This window comes from Saccoglossus kowalevskii, chromosome 12 (genome assembly GCF_978046115.1).
Source record: "Saccoglossus kowalevskii chromosome 12, keSacKowa6.1, whole genome shotgun sequence".
Lineage (NCBI taxonomy): Eukaryota > Metazoa > Hemichordata > Enteropneusta > Harrimaniidae > Saccoglossus > Saccoglossus kowalevskii.
This window is the reverse complement of record NC_140652.1, coordinates 27,964,680-27,984,830: the sequence shown is the minus strand read 5'-3', so window position 1 is coordinate 27,984,830 and position 20,151 is coordinate 27,964,680. Positions and strand designations below refer to the sequence as shown.

At 34.2% G+C, this 20,151-nt stretch overlaps 1 protein-coding gene across 1 annotated transcript; it reads left to right on the top strand.

Annotated features, from left to right (window-relative positions):
* The first annotated feature begins 7,162 nt into the window (after window positions 1-7,162).
* Window positions 7,163-19,818, top strand: LOC100313666 (nerve growth factor-like protein). Its single transcript, NM_001168125.1, is given in 6 exon segments — window positions 7,163-7,734; window positions 15,261-15,287; window positions 15,920-16,015; window positions 16,717-16,955; window positions 17,464-17,633; window positions 18,480-19,818. Coding segments are annotated over 6 exon segments (732 nt in total). The 5' UTR covers window positions 7,163-7,664; the 3' UTR covers window positions 18,610-19,818.
* Window positions 19,819-20,151: the final 333 nt, after the last annotated feature.

The following is a 20,151-nucleotide window of genomic DNA, read 5'->3' as shown; positions in this document are numbered from 1 at the left end:
AAAAGTGCCTTTCACGCCAAAAAAGGTTCGTCAGCATTTGCCTCACTAGAATCAATTCGCCGTTCTAAAATATAACATATTGTTTCCTAAAGTTCTGTACTTACATATGCTAAAATATAAATGTTCTAGCAGGTGAAAACAAATCAACTGCATTGATAATAAACAGGCATGATAATCGTTGCTGTAACTTCATCTTTTTTTGTAGGGATGTATGTTTCACGAACTTATAACAAGGAAAAAACGTAACATTTTCAGACGTCAAACACCAAGCGCCTCCTGGTATCAATGGAAGAAACAGTAAATTATTCAATGGATTATTTCTTGTTGGTGCTTGATTGATTGGACGTTTGAGTGGAAACAATCTGACAAAAACTGTATATTGACATGTTACTTTCTCGGGGTGCATGTATACCACTACAGCGTCGCATTCAGTTTAGCAGACTATTGAACTTATAGAAAACGCGAATCTTAGTGTGTGGTTATCGCAATCATTTGATTTAATGAAATTCAATATGCTCATTGAGGGTTTAAATGGGAAACATGATATATTTCATAACTTGTACATGCTCATATTAAACAAATCACGTGTCATCACATTAATTTTCGATATATTAGTTATATTCGTTGTAATTATTGATGGTTAATTAATTTGTCAATATAGGTGAATATTCTATATTCTATATGACAACTTATCAACTAATTAGCATAATTATGGTTATGAGTTAACACTGTGTCTTATATTTTGAATAGAACAGTACAAACAAAGAAAACATATCATGTAGTAAACATTTTTGTCATGTGGTAATTAGTATTATGTTTCCTATCTTTCAGTTATTCAAATTGTGATTTTCTGTGAACAAAAAACGTATATTTTATTATTTTCCAACTCCTCCCAGTCATATCACTGATTATGAAGTAATTTTCTTGTGATTTATGACGTGAACCACGAAAACCAAAATAGAATTATGTCTTGTAATTATTACAATGACAATAATTAAACAGACACCAATCTCGAAAACCTCCTAAAACAGCAGCTACCATGGTTAGTTTGGTAACATGGGACTAAACTATTATATATCTATGAGGTTTTCAGGTTGTAATAATTAACAAAAATAAAAACCATAGCTATTTCATCAGAAAATGACAAACTTTTCTCGAATGCTTAATGTCGTTATTTCCCAACTAATTAGCCCAGTGATTAGTTTAGAATCTGAATAACCAAACGAAGTAGCACACCATTCAGGCTGTCACAAAAGACAAGGATTATAATAGCACGTCTCAAATTTTAATATTTATGCGAAATCACACGACAAATTACAAAGTCAAAATTTTTTTAAAGTAATAATTTATTATGAAAACTTTAATCATTGCCGACCACCCTTTATTTCACTTGGCATTTTACATATTTATGACCTACATGACTTTGTATTTAAATACCAACTTCATTTCGATATACTTTCTCGTGAGCTAAATGACTATTTTTATCCGAGTAAGCGTACCATACTAGATTCTTGACTCATATCACCTAAAGTGAACTAATTTTCTTTGGATTTCAGGTAAATCAAAATGTGCCATAAGCTTCCAATACATATAAAAACGATAAAACGTCGTTCAATATTAAAAAAGAAAATGAAGCAAAATATAATGGCATCAAATTAATATTGTATCTGCTCTTTATTACGTAGCGAATAAAAAGAATGATCGATTAACTGATTGATTAGATCGATTATTAATTATTTTTGTTATTTATTTCATACATACATATATGAATTGATTTCGTTGAATTTATATATTAATAATGTACTTTGACAATGAAGAAAATATATATGTAGTATCTTACATTCGCATCTCATTTTTTAAAACGCGTGATTCTGAAAATTATGTTAATAGAATAACAAATGCAAGTTTAATATGAAACAAAAGTACAAGAAAGGAGAGGCGATGTCTCGGTACGGATAAGCACATAAATTGGACCCGAAAACGTGTTCAGCAACATAAATGCAACAATTTTCAAAACTACTGTGACCACAATAATTCAAGGAATTGCCGATTAATTCCTGTATTTTCAGTGTATTGGCATATTAAGCAATGTTAATTATCAGATGACTTGATTCACGTCCATGTTCCTCTCATGTTTGCAATGCACCAGCCACTTTTACTATGATAATATGCTTGATATTAATGGGTCTGACCTAGAACATGGTATGGAGATGATTTTAATTGGGCTTGATAAATTATAAAAACGCCTCTGAGGCCAAGTTATTATTCCCCTGTACTAGATCACATATAAACAGATAACACATAAGATGTTTAACATTATCAAACAATACAACGGAAACTGAGGATTCGCGTGTATTCAGGAAACCAGGGAGATATTGAAACGATTGTGTTGTTTACCCTCTAGTTATTACAAAACTAGATAATAATTGGGAAAATATTATCATAGCGCCTAGGTTCTTTAAAGACCAGCCAGGCAAATTGTTGTAGGAATCAGAAAAGAAAAAAAAAACGAAACACAAGAAGCGCTCCAAAAATTAATGTTATTCCGACGTGGTGGTAAAGTGGGATGAATCGTCCATATTTCTACCGTTATTTCAATTATTTAATTGCCTTGCGTGATGTTATGCCGAATGTGTGGGTTGCTGTGAAAAAAACTCTACATGACAGAAAGTGAAAAAATCGAACTGAATCGTTCTGGTGTGTGCAGATTTGGTTGAAGTGAACAGTGACCCTTGATGTTTAAAATAGGGTGCGGTATAACTATTTCATCACGCTCCACAAAAATAGGATTGCCAAACGCCAAGTAGAAACACTGGAGAACAAAGAATATACTCTTTGTTGAATATATTGTGTGGTACAAGGGCATACAGATTATCATCTGTGAAGACTATGTAGCTTAGTAGGAGATATGTCCCAATACTATATACACATTTCTTGTTTATAGATATGTAGCCGATGTAATTGTAATGTTAATTGTTCTCAAACCAGCAACTCAGATCCAACGTCATTCAGACGACCACGAATGGCAGATTGCAGTGATTCTTACAGACATACAATCTTAAGCAATATAAGTTGATATAAATCTTTGCAGCAGACATATTATTTCGAGTGACTTGCATGTTTTTATGTAATTGTAATCAAGTCGGTTATGATAATGTTTGTTTTCCGATAGTGTTCAGATTATGCCTCTCCGAAAATGATTTACTTTACTGGATATATATTCAATAAGGTCTGGTTGTTGGTGTTCACACTTAGGACGCAAATTAAGCAATGCACATTGTTGATGTAAATGAAGACCAATAATTAAGGTCAACCAAGGAAATCCTAACGTCCAATTTTTATTTTCGCAGTATGTCAATTTTCTGTACATGTGACCATGAAAATGTATACTTAATCAGAACATTTTGATATAGGAACACACATTATTATTTTATTTGCAACTGATTATATTAAGAGTGAACAAATTCACCGTGTGAATATCTCAATGGTGGTGTATGTAACTAAAATAAAAACGATATTCCATTCGATCCAGGAAACTATATCCCGGAAATCTTATATTTACATACGTATTATAATTACAAACTGTGAAGAATTGAAATTTCGATTTCATTTCACTTGTTACACTAGTTCTTGTAACCAAATTCAGATAATACAATGCCATGACATAATTCATAATTGTCTATTTATATAAATTAACTAACTGTGAAAATGCCATGTATATGCACAGACAGAAAAAAATTGCCTAGTTTTTTTCTAATTGACGAACGATTTCTATCTATACTTGCCGTCAATTAGACCATGTTGAATAATATCAGCTGCCCGGCAAAACCATTACAAATCTCAGAAAATCGCATTCCAGGGTATGGATCGATCCAAATTTCGATGTTCGCCGCTGTGTATAGTTTTACGCGCAACTTACGACCATGTTTCTGGCGCAACAACAAAATACACTACACCTGTGTGATCATCGAATCAACTATGAAACAGCGCTATGCAATCGTTGGAAAAACAAATAGCTGCAATTTTGAATTAACAAAAACGTGTTATATTTGACAATATCTGTTCACGTGATGAATAAATTGATGAAAAATACATGCAGTAGATACAAATAGACATACATTAGACGCAGATGGAAGTGCTCTGTTTTTCAATTGTGTACCTCACAATACGCATTGTATACTTGACTTATATCAAGTTTGTGTTCCAACCAGTGCTGATATTGTGAAAGTAGAAAACGTCATTGAAATTAAAACAACAACGGCCCGTGACGCACTTGCTGCAATGTACGTATGTCTTTTGTGTATACACACATCTAAGTATTTCAAATCGTCGTGCTTAGTGTTATGTAGGTTACCGTATCCCCTAAAGTCACATTCAGCATTAAAGGAACCGGATATCCTCAGGTGGAGAAGTTTAATCAGCTTTACGTGTGTATACATCACACGTAACTAATATGGTTGAGAGTTAGGTCGTTGACGTTATTCCGTATAATGCAACGCAGTGCAACTGAAGACATTACTTGTAGAGTTAAATAAATCCTGTCCTGTCTTGACCGATTATATTAATGAAGGAATTCATTGGGGTTTTGCGTCGAATATAAAGATTCTTGATCAAGCTCCCTAAACAGGGTACTAGCGATTCAGAAAATTGAGTTTATTGCAATGAACCTATGGTCAGTCGGCCTCGAGTTCAAATCCGACCTGGACTGGAATACCCAAAGGCGGTCGACCCATATCGTGGGCGAGGCGAGTGAGTCACAGACTCAAGGAAGAGGTAGAAGCTAAATGATCCAATGGTTAGTTCAGCATGTGCGCAGTCGACACTGGGATACCATTATGGTAGTTTAGTACTTGTAATTTGCAAGTAAATAGCAAGAGCAATGATATGCAATATCGATAACTATCGGTTATCACAAATTTGAACCAGAACAAATCGCATTACCACGTACCAGGTACCATATTCATTATGTCAGCACTTAAATGTCGATTTACGAGTCTTACATAGTCTTCCATATCATTGCAATGCAACATTGTAATGAATCACAGTCACGTTAAATGTTACTGATGTCTGTTCAACAATTGAGTTGTCGCTTCGATTAGTTTATTCCTATACAAAAATGATGGTGGATTTTGACAAATAATTTGCAAAGTGAGATACTCGGCGCAGATTTTTTTGTTGCCACCAACCTTAAATGCTCAGAGATCTGGACGCACTAAGCTGTTCACTATAATTATTTCATTAATAAATAGACTAATTTCATCACACGTTTTTATTGTATTATTGCCATTGTGAACGATAGCGTTGAAATGTTGTTTTATTTCTGAAGGCACATAACGTTGCAAACCACATCCGACGTTGAAGAAACCAATCCATTGAAATGTAAGAAGACGAAACAAGGTTGAATTAACAATTATGTACATATAAAAGAGTATATATATATATATATATACAACCTTAAATGGTCGTCAACCATTTGGCACGGCCATCTGGAAACTTGACATAGAAATACGATGACGTATGCATATGACGCACAACAGTCACTGTATTGCACATTGGATTTACCTTCGTATATATACATGTAATTGGAAAAGAAATGGGCAATACGGATTATATATTTAAAGCTCGTTCTTTATTTAATTCTGTTTTCTAATCTGTCCCCTTGATTTGGTGTTAGCGTAGACAAGCTATTAGAAGAGTTTCAATTCTAGATAGTTTTTTAAATGAGCAGCGATTGTTATTTATTGTGATATTATCGAATCAAATATTGTCTGTTAAATAACAAATCGTTATATTCGTTGAAATGGGAGGTTAACTATACCGATACGGCATGTAAATTGATGCACTACGGTATAACGGTTCGAGGGGGTTTCAGTTTTGTTGTTATCAATGTTAAATTAATTATCATGCTGCTGCAACGCAACGAAGTAGGATTTCAATCTTCGTGTAATTCGCTGACTGATTATTTGACGTATGTAACATATCCATATAATTACAGAAACGGATTATTATCAACCGATGAGAAAGGGACTATCTATAATTTCCATAGACTTGTCAGAGAACGCTTGATCAATATTTATAAATTTGTCTGATTTCTGTACCCACGCATATTAGTGCCGGTATAGATAATTGGTTCCTGCCAAACAACATTAAATATTAAATAAACTGTACTATTCTGACCTGACATAGACAATTTAAATACATGCACCTGGAAATGTCGTATTATCTTATACCGGATATATATATCTCAATAATTGTATACTGATATTTTTGTAACTTATCGATTTTCCTAAAAAATAGACTAACGTATTTTCAGAACATGCTTCTATTGCACCTCAGGATCCTAACCCAAATATTGACTTTCACATTTACTTTCACTGTTCTAGTTAGTTTTATCTGTGAAATAATGATTAATGTTTTTAACAATCAACATAATCAGCGTACCTAGTTGGTCGTGATTCTAAACATCGATTTCCCGAGTTTTGAAAGTACTCACTGCTCAAATATATCGACCAATTTATCAAATAGACATTACAAGGTTTCATGCATGTGATTATGTGCGTCTAGTCGCATGTGTCAATGTTATTGTTCGCCAATCGTGACATTCAATCCCCGACGTATATTATTAAAATATCTGCAAGGTCGATTTGGAGAAAGGATAGCGACACTGTAGATTTGAGTTTCAGGCACATGTGTGATCAGCTATTGTTTTCATGTATAGAACTGTACAGCAGGCAAGGCCATGTCTAAATAACATGATGGTGCTCGTGATGAAGCCCTGGTAACCCGATAATTGTAGAAAAAAACTTCATATTTTCTAGACGATATGCAGTGATTAGACGTGATTATAACAATGTATTTTGCACCAAAGCTACAGGGAAGTCATTTGTGCATTAGCTCACCAAGCAGATTTTCACTTTCACGTCCGTCACGCAACCCGATGCAACGATCGTTATAAATAATATGATTAATAAACAACCAAAAACTTCAAATATGACCAAATCCATTTCACGTCATTGTACAAACGGTTAGCTTAAGTTGATTTTTAAAATACATTATGAAGTTTCTATTCATTGCAACTGAATTGTCATCTGATACCAGAATCCAATATTTACATTGACATATATTGTTAATACCCTCTACAGATACAAAACCTTGAAATAATGACACTTCGTGCATAACATCGATTTTGCTCTGATACTACATTCAATGCTCACGACTCGCACCGACACGACCCGTGTTGCATCGAATCATAAAACATCACCGTTTAACACATGTCCCCTTATCGGCTGATGCCGTCGTGAGTCCTGGCATGCTCACTCTGGCATAACACAAGGGTTTTGTTTACAGTTGGTAATATAAGCAGACTTTTACAAATTAAGCATAGTCTGTGAATACGTCCATTTCGAAATACATGTTTACGGGCCTTGCTGATGAGGCAGTGTAAAATGAGCATTTGTGTCCCTTGAGAGGGAGTCCACAGCACACGCCCCCAGAAGACGTCAGTTCTGTAAGACGAGCTTACCTTGGGTTATCAGCCCCGTACTCCAATGGAGGCCAAGTATTCAAATGCGGGATTTATAAAGACACAGATGGTGCTGGAATTGATTATTCATTTCACGGTAGATGAAGGAAGCCTACGATAACGGCTCGGTGATTCTGGCAACATGAATTCAACGCTACTTATCAGAGTAACACTTTCCGTCTTATTCATGTCAACCCTGATTTTCCATAATGGTAAGTCAAATATGTATTATTGTTTTCTATATCTACATTTGTAAAGGTATACTTTAAATTATGCACATTTAAGTCTCATTTATGTACACTTTTTTGGACTTACTAATATGTTATTTGCACATTTGCACATGTCAGTCGTGTTGAGAACAAAACGCTACTACAGGCAAAAACTGGAAAAAATCGACGCTGAGCGTAAAGTAATTGGTTTAAAATATTGAAAGAAACAGATGGCAATTTACATTAGTTGTACTGTTCGCGAAATGGTGTACAAATGCCAGTTGTATTGTAATCAAACAACACTGTTTTTTAAAGATTGTGTAATGCAATGTAAAAGTGAGTCAGCAGGGAGGAATATTATCGTTTGCTTTTATTAAGACCGGGCGCTATATACAGAATTGTAAAGATTCCTCTCGTACATGATAATTTCAACTTTGTATCACATATTATTTTAATTATTTTACAATTTATGGTTATATCTCTTGATTGTACATTTTTTTACACTATTTTCATTAATTTGAATAATTGATTCATCATTGATCACATGTTGTGTATGTATTCTATGTCTAACCGAATTATGTATGCAATAAGTTACGATATCTGTAATATAATCTAGTTACATTGCGGATATTCATTATCCTATAGAGTTTTGGTCACGGTGTTACCATGGCAATTTGCATTGATTTTCACACGGTGAATATGTTATCTAGGGAATAATTAAGCCTGATCTGATGCCTAGGTGATTGAAGAGATTAGTAAAGTGCTTGCATAATGATGTCATTGCGGGAAATCGTATATATGTCCTTCCAACATATTGAATAACACCTGAGATTTTCTTGCCTACTAGCGAAATTGATAATAATATAGATACTGACGAGTAGCATGACTTTTACTCATATTTATCTGTCTTCGTTGTTCACACGATCAGAAAAAACAGGGTGGTGAGGAACTAAATATTTAAAGTAGGTTTAAAAAACCGCTTTCGAGGAGTTGATTGTATAACTTCCAGCTGCGTCAGAACGGAACGAATACAATAAACCACAGCGATTAATCTGACAACACCTTCGCTGTAGATAAGTTAATTACATCTACGAATTGATCGTAAAATCTAAAAATAATCGCTCTCACGCAGAGTAGACGGGAAGTAAGAAGGACATTGTGGCGAGTCTGTCCCATATTGTTGCTATCAAACGTTTAATCGATCAGATTATTGAATTATAGCAATGTTATTTGATATAGGTCTGTCGATAAATTACTTGTTCTCAACAGCCGACAAGGCTTCTGAAAACCTAATGAAACAGCAAGTTTATAATACTGATGTCAATGTATAGATGCGTGTAACAACATGTTAACAATTGTTTTTATTCTGACAAGATTACATGAGCGGAATATACTGACACACTATTTGTTTTTTTTGATATGCAAGCTTATACAAAAATGTTAAAACGTCTGTATCTTCATACAATTTACTGAACAAAACATTTCACAATACATTAATCATTTTACATAATAGTATACACTGTGTATGCCGCGTGTTGATTGTCCCGTATTAATCGTTCACCAACTCGTCTTTTCAATTCATCTACAAGGTTATATATTAACTAGTGAGTTGGTCGTTTTGCTGTGGACGTTCAACTGTACGTTGCATTTCGAGGTCTGAAAAGAACGTCCGGTTTTTTGAATAGCATTTTTTTTTGTAACAGAGTGGCAACCGGCATGATTGGCAACTTTGAAACAAAAACACAAACACCCACGCGTGAGTTTATTTCTTTATATTTTCGCTCGTCTGTTCAACATGCTCTATTATAATAAATTAAACCTTTATGACGATACGCTGGCTTTTGTGCGTTAATTCACTGCATCTATTGGGTGTAATGCATACCTTTTCAAGTGGAAAACGTGCCATACAGTATAACATGATTTACCATAAATGCCACAAACTGATTGATTTATAAATAAACATACACAACAGCACGCAACAGCATGGGACGAATTGCGAGGGCAAACACAGTGTATATGATGTATATGGCAGTTGATATGCAATACTGTAAAATACTTTATTTTCGCATGGAAGTAATTTTTACTATTTTCGCTGAGGTAATGATTCAGCGAAAATAAAATCCAGCGAATATACAATTTTTCCCATATTTCACATTCAACTAACTAAAAATCAGTGAAAATAAATTACATACAAAACACCCAAAAAGTGTTTTCAGCTAAAATAATGTGTTTCACAGTAATATAAAACAGTGATTGTTATACGTACTTTATATCATGGGTTAAGCAGTTTCGCTTGGAATTACGGTTCGCGTACTCTCAACTGAGTTCGGGATAATCCTTTAGGCTTATTTCGGTGCGCATTTGAGTGGTGTTAAATGTCGGAGTTTGTGGTAGCATTATAAGCACCAAAAATGTATACTACCATTATTCGTAGTTACAAAATAATTTTTAGATCGACATTTAGTATTTCTAGATAAGTAGAAATGTGTTGTGCATTTGCCTTCCCAAATATATATTGCACAATTAACATTTAAGCAAAATTACCTTTGTAATGTTCAATTATACAACTAGTGATCGAGTTCGCATTTTCCAGTTGACAATAGTTTACGGGCACAACATTATTTATTCGGAATTAAATAATAGAGACTATGGAATTTGCAGTCATAGTACATTTGTGGTCGCGAAAGTTTGTAAATCGCACATAAATGATGTGGGGGCGTCTCATTTCCACAAATATTGGCTCACAGTTGACATTCTAGCGATAGCGGTTTTCTCAACAATAGTGTAGTACAGGAAACTATCATCTAAGCCGGAAATTCAGGCGGAATACCCAGGATGAAGTCCATTATAATCGTTTCACTGTTACTCTCTCGATTATGAAAGCAATTGAAAAAAAAACAGCCGTTTATGCTAGTTTGTTCTGTCTTTCGACGATGGTGAAAAGCATGCGAGAAATGACATGTATAATTTAACACGCAAATGAAATCATCCCTCGATGGCTGGTTTCTTTTATATTTAACTCAAGATATCCCCTCTAGCTGCTACTCAAGAGACTGCATAGAATCTGATTATGTAACGTAATTTAAAAGGCAATTCTATTTTTAGTCTCAGGGTTTTTCACATGATGAAAGTAACATCGAATACTAAAAATAAAAGTGTTTTTTTTTTTTTCATTGTTGGAACTTCGCTCTCATTTAAAATGTTTAATGTGGTAAAATAATCACATTGATTAACATTAGGGGAATCAAAATTGATCAAAAATAAACTTATTATATAAAATAGATAATCGTTTCACTATTAAAATAGAAGAATATAGAGTAACCAGCCACGTTTTGAAGTTATTTGAGTTCAATAAAATTACAATTCTTCATTAAGAATCTCATATTAAAAACCATCATTTTCTCTATGTTAACGTATCTATGCATTCAACTTTATGGTGTAGATTGTGCCTAAATTGAATAAACTTGAGTCGGTGACACTAAACGAGACAATCAAATTTTAACAAAGCAAGTTTATATACGTTTACTCTGTATTAGTAACAGTTAACTGAGACGTCATTAGCAGTGGCCGCTGTTGATAATATGTATAATAACCGTTATCAATACATAAATATTACTGCAACTTACGGAGTTTGATAATTTCCAGTGTCTTCACCCAATAACAATGCAAATTATAACGCGGTATGCAAATTTGCAATGTTATTTGATTCCGTTTGACTCCTTGACCTTACCAGCTGATCAACGTAAACACAGTAAATCACACAGGTTGAGTGTCATTTGAAAACATTTATTCGTATTCAAAACAAAATAGCTAAGATTCATACACACAATTCACTGACAGACTACATCACGTAAGTTCGTTCGAACGAAGACATTTTAACAGCGGTTAATTATCCGTTGTCGACGTCTACTATTCCTTCCCTTGAACATAGGGTTGATTGATTCTCCCGTTCGCTACTGTATTTAATGTCTTTAGTATAAGATGACTGCACGAATACATACAGTGTGTAGAAAAGAATAGGTAAAACGACCAAAGGTTGGTAGGAATTTGTGTTAGGTAGTTTTGAAAAAAAAGTGGTCAAACGTATACTACACAAAGGCCATGCAGAGTAAATTGAAAAAAAAAAAAACGATGTTTAAAGTGACTTACTTTCAAAAATATATTTCTCAATGGCAATTTATTTATGCTATTCACTATTATTTCCCCCAAATAACCATTCCGACTTTGCCTGAAAATATTTCTTACATTCCAACAAATCTTAACATACAGCAATTGCAGCTCAAAGTATTCACTTTTGCCTAAGCAAGTTCAACTGTTAAGTAGTTTGCAAATAAACCATTTTGTTTTACACTAGCTGAAATGGTTAACGATATAAATCAAGTAGAATAGCAATGTTTCAGAAATCAACAATTAGCATGGGAAACACTTTTTTGATGTTTCCCCAGGCAACCGTTAATTAGGTTAATCGACATTTGATATGCCTATCCGTAAATCACGTTATCACAAGCTCATGTTTGCCATGTAATACATATTAAATGTTTGCTACTTTCAGAAAGTGGTTTTCCAGATAATAATTTTTCTACAATAACTATATCGTCAACAAATGTATCATGGCAAATAATTACAACATTGAGACGCAACTCTGAACTCAAATATAAAATAATGAATAATATAATAAAATTATATAACAATTATGATGCTTAGTTTTTTTTTCTTGATTTCAAATAATTAAAGTGCACATAATTGTTATATATAATAAACGTGGTTTCAGTAAAATCGTATCGACACATTTGATAGTTTGAATATGCTTCTGTTTTACTTGTTTTCAACTTTTCGAAAGTGAATTTTACGTACTTTTTTCGCATGTAGGTATTAATCCTTACATTTTGACAACAGACATAATTTTGGGACATAACTAGTGGCATCAGGCCGACAACTTTTTGGCGAATTTTAAATATTTTACACACCCATTCCTTAATAAGTAACTCACTTTCCGTGGTTTTTGCAGAAACATCCATTCTTTAACACACCTTTTTGCCTAGTTACCCCTGCCCCACCATTCCGGTATTTCTAAGGCGGTAGCTTGGACTGTTCTTAAAGTTGGAATGATCTTACCTTTACAACACAGCAGTTGCGTATAACTTCCAAGTTTAACTGAGAGTCATGGGTCGAATGTTTTTTCCTCCAATTTTCTCAATGCAAATGTTAACTTTGTCTTTGACATCATCACTTTGCAACAACGTGTATACATGTCTTTGTTGTTAGTGCTCTAACTTCACTTATTATAACAAAGTTGTTTAAACTGGTTGATACCTGTCTGTTAATATTCAGAATAGACTGAACTGATTGGTGACAGCTATATTTTTGCTACACCTTCATAGACGGAAGAATACAGTGGCTTCAATTGTGAAATGCCAAGTTAACCATGGTGTGTAAAACTGTTTAACTGAATCTTTGGTTTGTGTTCTTAGCTTGCGGGAGGTGAATTGTATTCACAGAGTAATTGTCTATTAACGTTTAAATCATTACACCTTTGTCGTCCATACATTGACTTACGTGTGTCTCCACTACTGACCTTTGAAGAAGAAAAAAAAAACATCGACACCCACCGTGAAAGTAATCAAATCGAAGTGAACACACTATGTATTTATACTATTCATTGATCACTATGTGCATTGGAAAAGGTTAGATTTCCAATTGCTATTAAATCAGAACAAGTACTGACGTAGACGAGCTTGATCTGTGACGTCAGTGATTAAAGATAAAAGTACGAGTTAGTTGGAAACAAGATAATATATTTCAACTTGATGGAATAACATAGATCGTACAACATAAGTCGCATGGAAAAATGTGAAAAAAAATTGTATATATTCAAAATTATAAACATTAGAAGTTAACAGTATATGCTATTTACAAAACATTCCTAGAACGACCACATGTTTGTGAGAGCAATATCAAGATTTGTTGCCTGTCCAAGGGAATGTGCTTATAACCATAGCAAATGAAGCACTTAGTAGCTCACAATTAGTTCTTACTGGCGATTCGTTAAACATCATAAACAATATACAAGTTATTGCAAAATATGGCTGTTCAGACTAATGTGTTATGTTTGTATCTTCTAATCAGCTTAGACAAAAGTTAAACATCGCAGTCGACTCAAGGGACAATAGTTTTCCACGACCGTAAAACAAACTCTGACTTATTGACTTGTAAAACGTATCATCCGACAGCTAAACAGGAAATGTTTTTATTTTAGTTCATCATATTTTTGAAGGATATAATATGGTCATTCTATATGTATCAGTGTCGACATTTGTATCTGTTAATAGGTGCATTTAAATGTGCGCATATGTATATACGTCACACTACATACTTAATAATCATAACCCGAAGCTGTTAGTCTGGGTTTAATTCAGGTAAGCATATGTACGTCATCCGACGTTTCTTATAAGCGTCGCCAGAATCGACAACTGGAAATGCTTGAGACAAAAGGATGCACTTTAATAACTCAACCGTCATGCGACCACGTGATGTCCATGGGCAAATGAGAGAGTCTGGTTATAATAATAGATATAGTATTCATGTGCATGGTTAGCGATGTTTATACAACTATTTGAAAACGAAAAGCAATATTATGTTTCTTTCAAACCAGTGTGTTGTTATACACTCTTTCTGGGCTAAGTTAGCATACAATTAGCATTCAATAATGGCAGATAGTAATCGTGAATGAAATGTTTTTAAACTTCATTCATGCTTTTAATATATAACATACTTAAATAAATAAATAAATAAATAAATAAATAAATAAATAAATAAATAAATAAATAAATAAATAAATAAATAAATAAATAAATAAATAAATAAATAAATAAACAAGTAAATAAATAAATTTAAGGACAAAAATCTAATTACTGTTGGATTTGAGTAATAGATTTCAACAAAACACAGTAATTTACAAATAACAAAGAATGAAAACTACAAAATAAATTCAGGTTAATCAGTTGGATGAAATGTATTGTTTCAGACTAGTTAACAACCGACGATATTGACACAAAACATACGTGCAAGTTCATCCCTTATACGAGGACATACGTGACAAGTAGAACAATGTTACTGATGCAGCTAGATGAACAAAATTAACATCAATCAATATGATGTATTTGATACACGTTGCTTCTTGCTGAATAGTTTTGACAAGCCATATTTTACAATTGAATTAACGGACGATTTGTAACGACAAAAACGAGCATTAGTTGAGAGAACCTTTCGCCTTGATGCGTATACTATTCCCATCTGTTTATAACTATGTGGTAATGTGAGGTCGGTAGACAAATGATATACGCCACATTATCATACATCGCGGTTTTGAGTGATAATGTTCTGTGTTTCTGTCTTCAACCTCTTTTAATTTACTTTTCTAAGTAATGAATATTTCAGATTAACCATTAACGACCAATCTTATAGGAGATGTTATTTTAAATGCATTATTTATTTCATCATTAATCTCTGTTCTAATTAATTAATCACAGGTCTTGCAGGATCAATTCCAACAACAGGTATGTTTCGCGTCTCATATTTTGATATAGTGTAACAGGATCGATTTGGATATATATCAAATATACACTAGAGATAATACAATATTTATTACCGCTTGAAACATTTGAATAGCAAGTAACTTTTGTAATTCCTAATAGGTATATATAATGTCCGATTTACACTTAGTTAAATCAACCCTTACCGTAAACATAGAAATCCCCTTGCTTTTACAAAAGGCACGGCGCTACATATAACTTATTATCATGGCTTTAGTAATCAGTTCCAGTCTGACATGTTGCTGTCTACCAACGTATTCGATCGCAATCGCATTCTCGAGGCATTATATGTAGCATATGTGTATGTATTTTTCTGTGAATTGAACCAAATGTTTCTTAGTTTCAATGCTGTTTATGGCACTTGGTACTTTACAAATACTGTGAGCAGCATATGACCCTGTCTGGTATATCATTAAACTTCTTTCTTTCGGAATCTCGCCCAAAACTAGGTATCATATCTAATTAAATATAAACAAAATATTTATTGTGTAAATAAAATTTAATGCATGTAGATCGTTGTAGACCATGTAGACCATTGATTGAACTTTACCATAATGGTTTAAACCACTTGAATAGTGTGTCCTCGTTTCATTCAGGAATTTCCAAAGCTTCACATGAACCACTAGCGCCAGTAGGTCCATCCAGCAATCTCTGTCGACCGGATAATGGGATGCTTCAGTTGGTATTACACGGTGAGTATTTATTTACTCGATCTATGCCACCAATCAGGTGACTGCTGCGCTGCGAGGGACCCCCAAGTGGCCGGAGAAAACCTAGCTTCGATTTTTCTAATGAAATATATTCTATGTGAAATCCAGGTAGGAGTACAATAATCACGAATTAGTAATTGCTGCGATTTCTTTAAATGTCAAACATGGTTTATCGATTAGAATAAAACCCCAATCTCTCCTCCCACACACATGGCTACGTTGGTGTCGTCCTTCGAACGCTGTCACATTTTCGGTTTGAGCATAATTACCTAAAATCCACTACTCAGCGCGAGTACTCGTATACGTATACATTAACTGTGGAACCATCAGGGCATTAAATGTTCAAACCATTCGACTCAATGTTCAAACTTAGTATTGTTGTTACTGAGAGCATGGGAATATTTGTTTTATGTGGGGGTGTGATGATTGATTCAATAACAATAATAACAATACATGACAGGCGTCCACAATTTAAACGTTTATGATATACATAATAAATCTAAATGATATGCACATAAATCTCGTACACTTGATAGAAAGGACACACCACGAAGTACAATCAATATACGCATAAGTTATTGACGGTAAGTAAACTATTGCAAAATGTTGCTGTTGCTATTACAACAATATTTTGTATAAGCCCATTTTGATGTTTAGTAAGAAAGTCTTTGCCATATTCTCAGATTTGACAGAGCGTATGATTTGGAATATGCAGAAGAGCGAATCAACAGAACTCTCAGAATTGCAGATTCATGTTATACGTTCCAGTGTAAATGGTTTCTACAAAGATATTAAGGACCATCCAGCTATAAACAGCGATAGAGTCATGTTTGCGCCGCAGAAACCAGACCTCCTTCCAGATATAAATTCTCCAATATTAACTGGAGGCGGTAGTCCAAATGATGATGATTCCTCAGGAATTGTAAGTAATATAGATCATAATTTGTAACCACAATGTAAATTGGATCGAATGTGTGATTGATTGATTGATTGATTGATTGATTGATTGATTGATTGATTGATTGATTGATTGATTGATTGATTGATTGATTGATTGATTGATTGATTGATTGGTTGATTGATTGGTTGGTTAAATTATTGATTGATTGAGTGGGCACGTATAAATTGGCTGAATTTAAATTTGAATTGTGGAGATCACAGTTTCATTCTTGGGTTGTGATTTATAATTAGGGTTGTTTGTATTCACTAAACGGTAGAAAATATATGAGATGCGCATAATATAATACATTGCCAACTCGATGTGTAGTGAATGGGAAATATGTATATCCTGTTACATTACACATTATTCTGCCGCATTACACCTGCTATTGTAGCTGTAATGCTCATTGTGTCAATTTAAATGTATAATAGTGTCGTAAAACCTGTTACAAATCAAAACTTATATAGGAATCAATAAATCTAAATTGCAGGAGAAAAGAAATCGACCATTCCAGGAAGTATGCAGAAGCTCTAATGAGTGGATTCAGCTTACACACGGGAGCAACGAAGAGTCGGACTTAGTTGAAGTATACCAAAATCAATGGTTCCATGTTACACGTTGTCGTAACCAAAGCTCCCCATGCACGGGTATTGCTGAAATGTAAGTCATGCCACTAATGGGATTTTCAAAAAGTGCAGTTTTCTTCAAGTACTCTTGAAGTTAGCAATTCTAAACCAAACTTTCACGGAATGTCTTCCCGCTATCGCTCTTCGCAAAGTTCAAACATATCTAGTGTATTAGGTGTTCTGTGTAAGCCTAATAAAAGAGGTGTGTTAGATATCTTTGCGGAATGCAGTTCGGCAGAATTATGGAGGCGTGATTAACCCAATTCAGGGCGGTGACTGACTGGCTTAAAGCACCCAGACCATGTATAAGAAATAGTAAACTTTTATAAACAAATGCAAGGTTTGTATATGTTAAATGTAGACGATTTCTTTGATTAGTGACATTATGATCGCAAAACGTAGCAGGTGTGAACTGACTTCTCACCAACGCTTAAATGGGGAGGGTGGACATGGAATCGGGGTGGACGTTGGGACGTCATACCAGGTGCAGGTCTTGACGGATTGTTGCGATAACCTAGCAAGGGGTGTCTCACGTCACGGTGTCTTAATATTAAAAGAACATCGAAACTCAACTCCAGAAACTGACTGTGTGTGACTACATGGGTGTGTGAATGACTTCAGTGTTCCGTTATAAGGTCTTATGGTATCCCTACACTGCAGAAACAAGCAATCTCCGAAATTCCCCTTTGAGCTACATTACAGTAGCATGCACACCATGTTCCAATGTTGAACTGAAAGTGCTTTACATTGTTACATCGTAATTGTTCATACTGATTTAATCGCTGCATTTTCATATGCACGCTTAAAACACGCTTACGTCATCAGTACTGATTTCACTCAACATACATTTTTATGTTTGTTTCTGTATTCTATTTTCTAGGTATACCTCTAGGTGCAAAGAAAAACAGTCTTGGACAAACGCATATGTGAAGACCCTCGATTCAGATGCCTATTCGTGGCAGTGGATATCAATCACCACGTGCTGCACCTGTGTGATATCTGAAAATTAAGTCTTATGCGGAACCCATCAAAGAAAAAATTAAACAAGCCTCAGCGAAGACTGCTCTTATATAACCCTTACTGTTAATTATTATAATTTAATCAATACCAGTGCAACGCAATCATAGCAAAGCAAAGATATGTTATAGAGTCCTGTTTATGTTTTTCGTATATTATAATGGACATTGGATTATATTACGGTAAAGCATATTTGAAGCCGTGCCATGAACAAATACTGCTTAGCGTATTTTGCATACAGTATATGAAAGCAAACCTTTATTTGACATGCTTGCTGTTTCAAATTTCTTAACTAAATAGTATAGGACGCCCCTATTTCTATTTTGTGGAGAATCCTCGTCGTTACCACCACCATCAATCTCTGTTAATAATGACACGTGACCACATTTATATTGTTTCATGCATGCTTGGCATCACGTGAGATTTGAAAGAATGCATATTGTCGAGCGTCGTTTGAAATTTCTAATAATGATATCGATTCACAATTGATTAAAGTGGGAGGGTCATCACCTGCGCACGCGCAGGAATTGAGTTCCAAGTGATGATAACAACACACGCTAAAAACGCAAAGGCTCATAGGTAGACGCTTGTTTGTAAACAATGACACGCTATAGCCATCTGACGCATGCGCATGTGACGACAACCCTGCTTTAATGGAGTAATACTTGGTTGGTAGATTATGAACATCCTCCATAGTCGGAGCAATTTATGATGAACTGTTAATAGTGCAAGCGGAAATATCATAAGAACAACTTTCAACATTAAAACGTCTCCTTATTACTATTTTAATTATTCATGATAGAGCCAAATACAAAATAGGAGATGGGGCCGTATATGTACCGAACCCCAATTAGTATTTCAACACTTATCTCCAACAACAAAAACGACATTTTGTACTGAATATGGTTTACAAATTATTGCCTGCATGCCAACACTTGGACCTGTGTTGTTACCTATTTTCATAACTCTTACATGAGGTATTGTAGAAATATAACGAAAACAATAATGCCGTATATGTTGAATACTTGAGTAGCATAGGTTCTAAGTGTATATAGTTCTTTGTGACACTGTTCTGTGAATGTCACTGCATATTATGTGAACCATATGTGAACGCATACGTATTTTAGTACATGTAACATGTTTTTTATCAATTTTGTAATTATTGAAATTTAATGCCAAATAATAAAACATCACTGCAATAATTGGCTAAATCTTTGCAAAAATGTTTAACTGCTCAATGAATCGATTTGTTGTGTTATATAAGACACGGTGTACGCACTCGTTTACAAATAAACATATTTGTATTCGGTTTAGAGAATACGAACTCGCGCTATACTGAAATTCGGCGTGTTGAAACCATGTCTGACTTCGCCGACTACGATGTCACTCTATCCATTCTGGTCGGGCAATGAGAAAGAAGTGGTACTTCGTTTTTCTGTCTCAAACAATTGGGATAATAACACAATATCCAGGATATCTTATAAATATTGCATCCAACTCATAAAATAATCAGTACGAATTGTTTGACAGTGTTA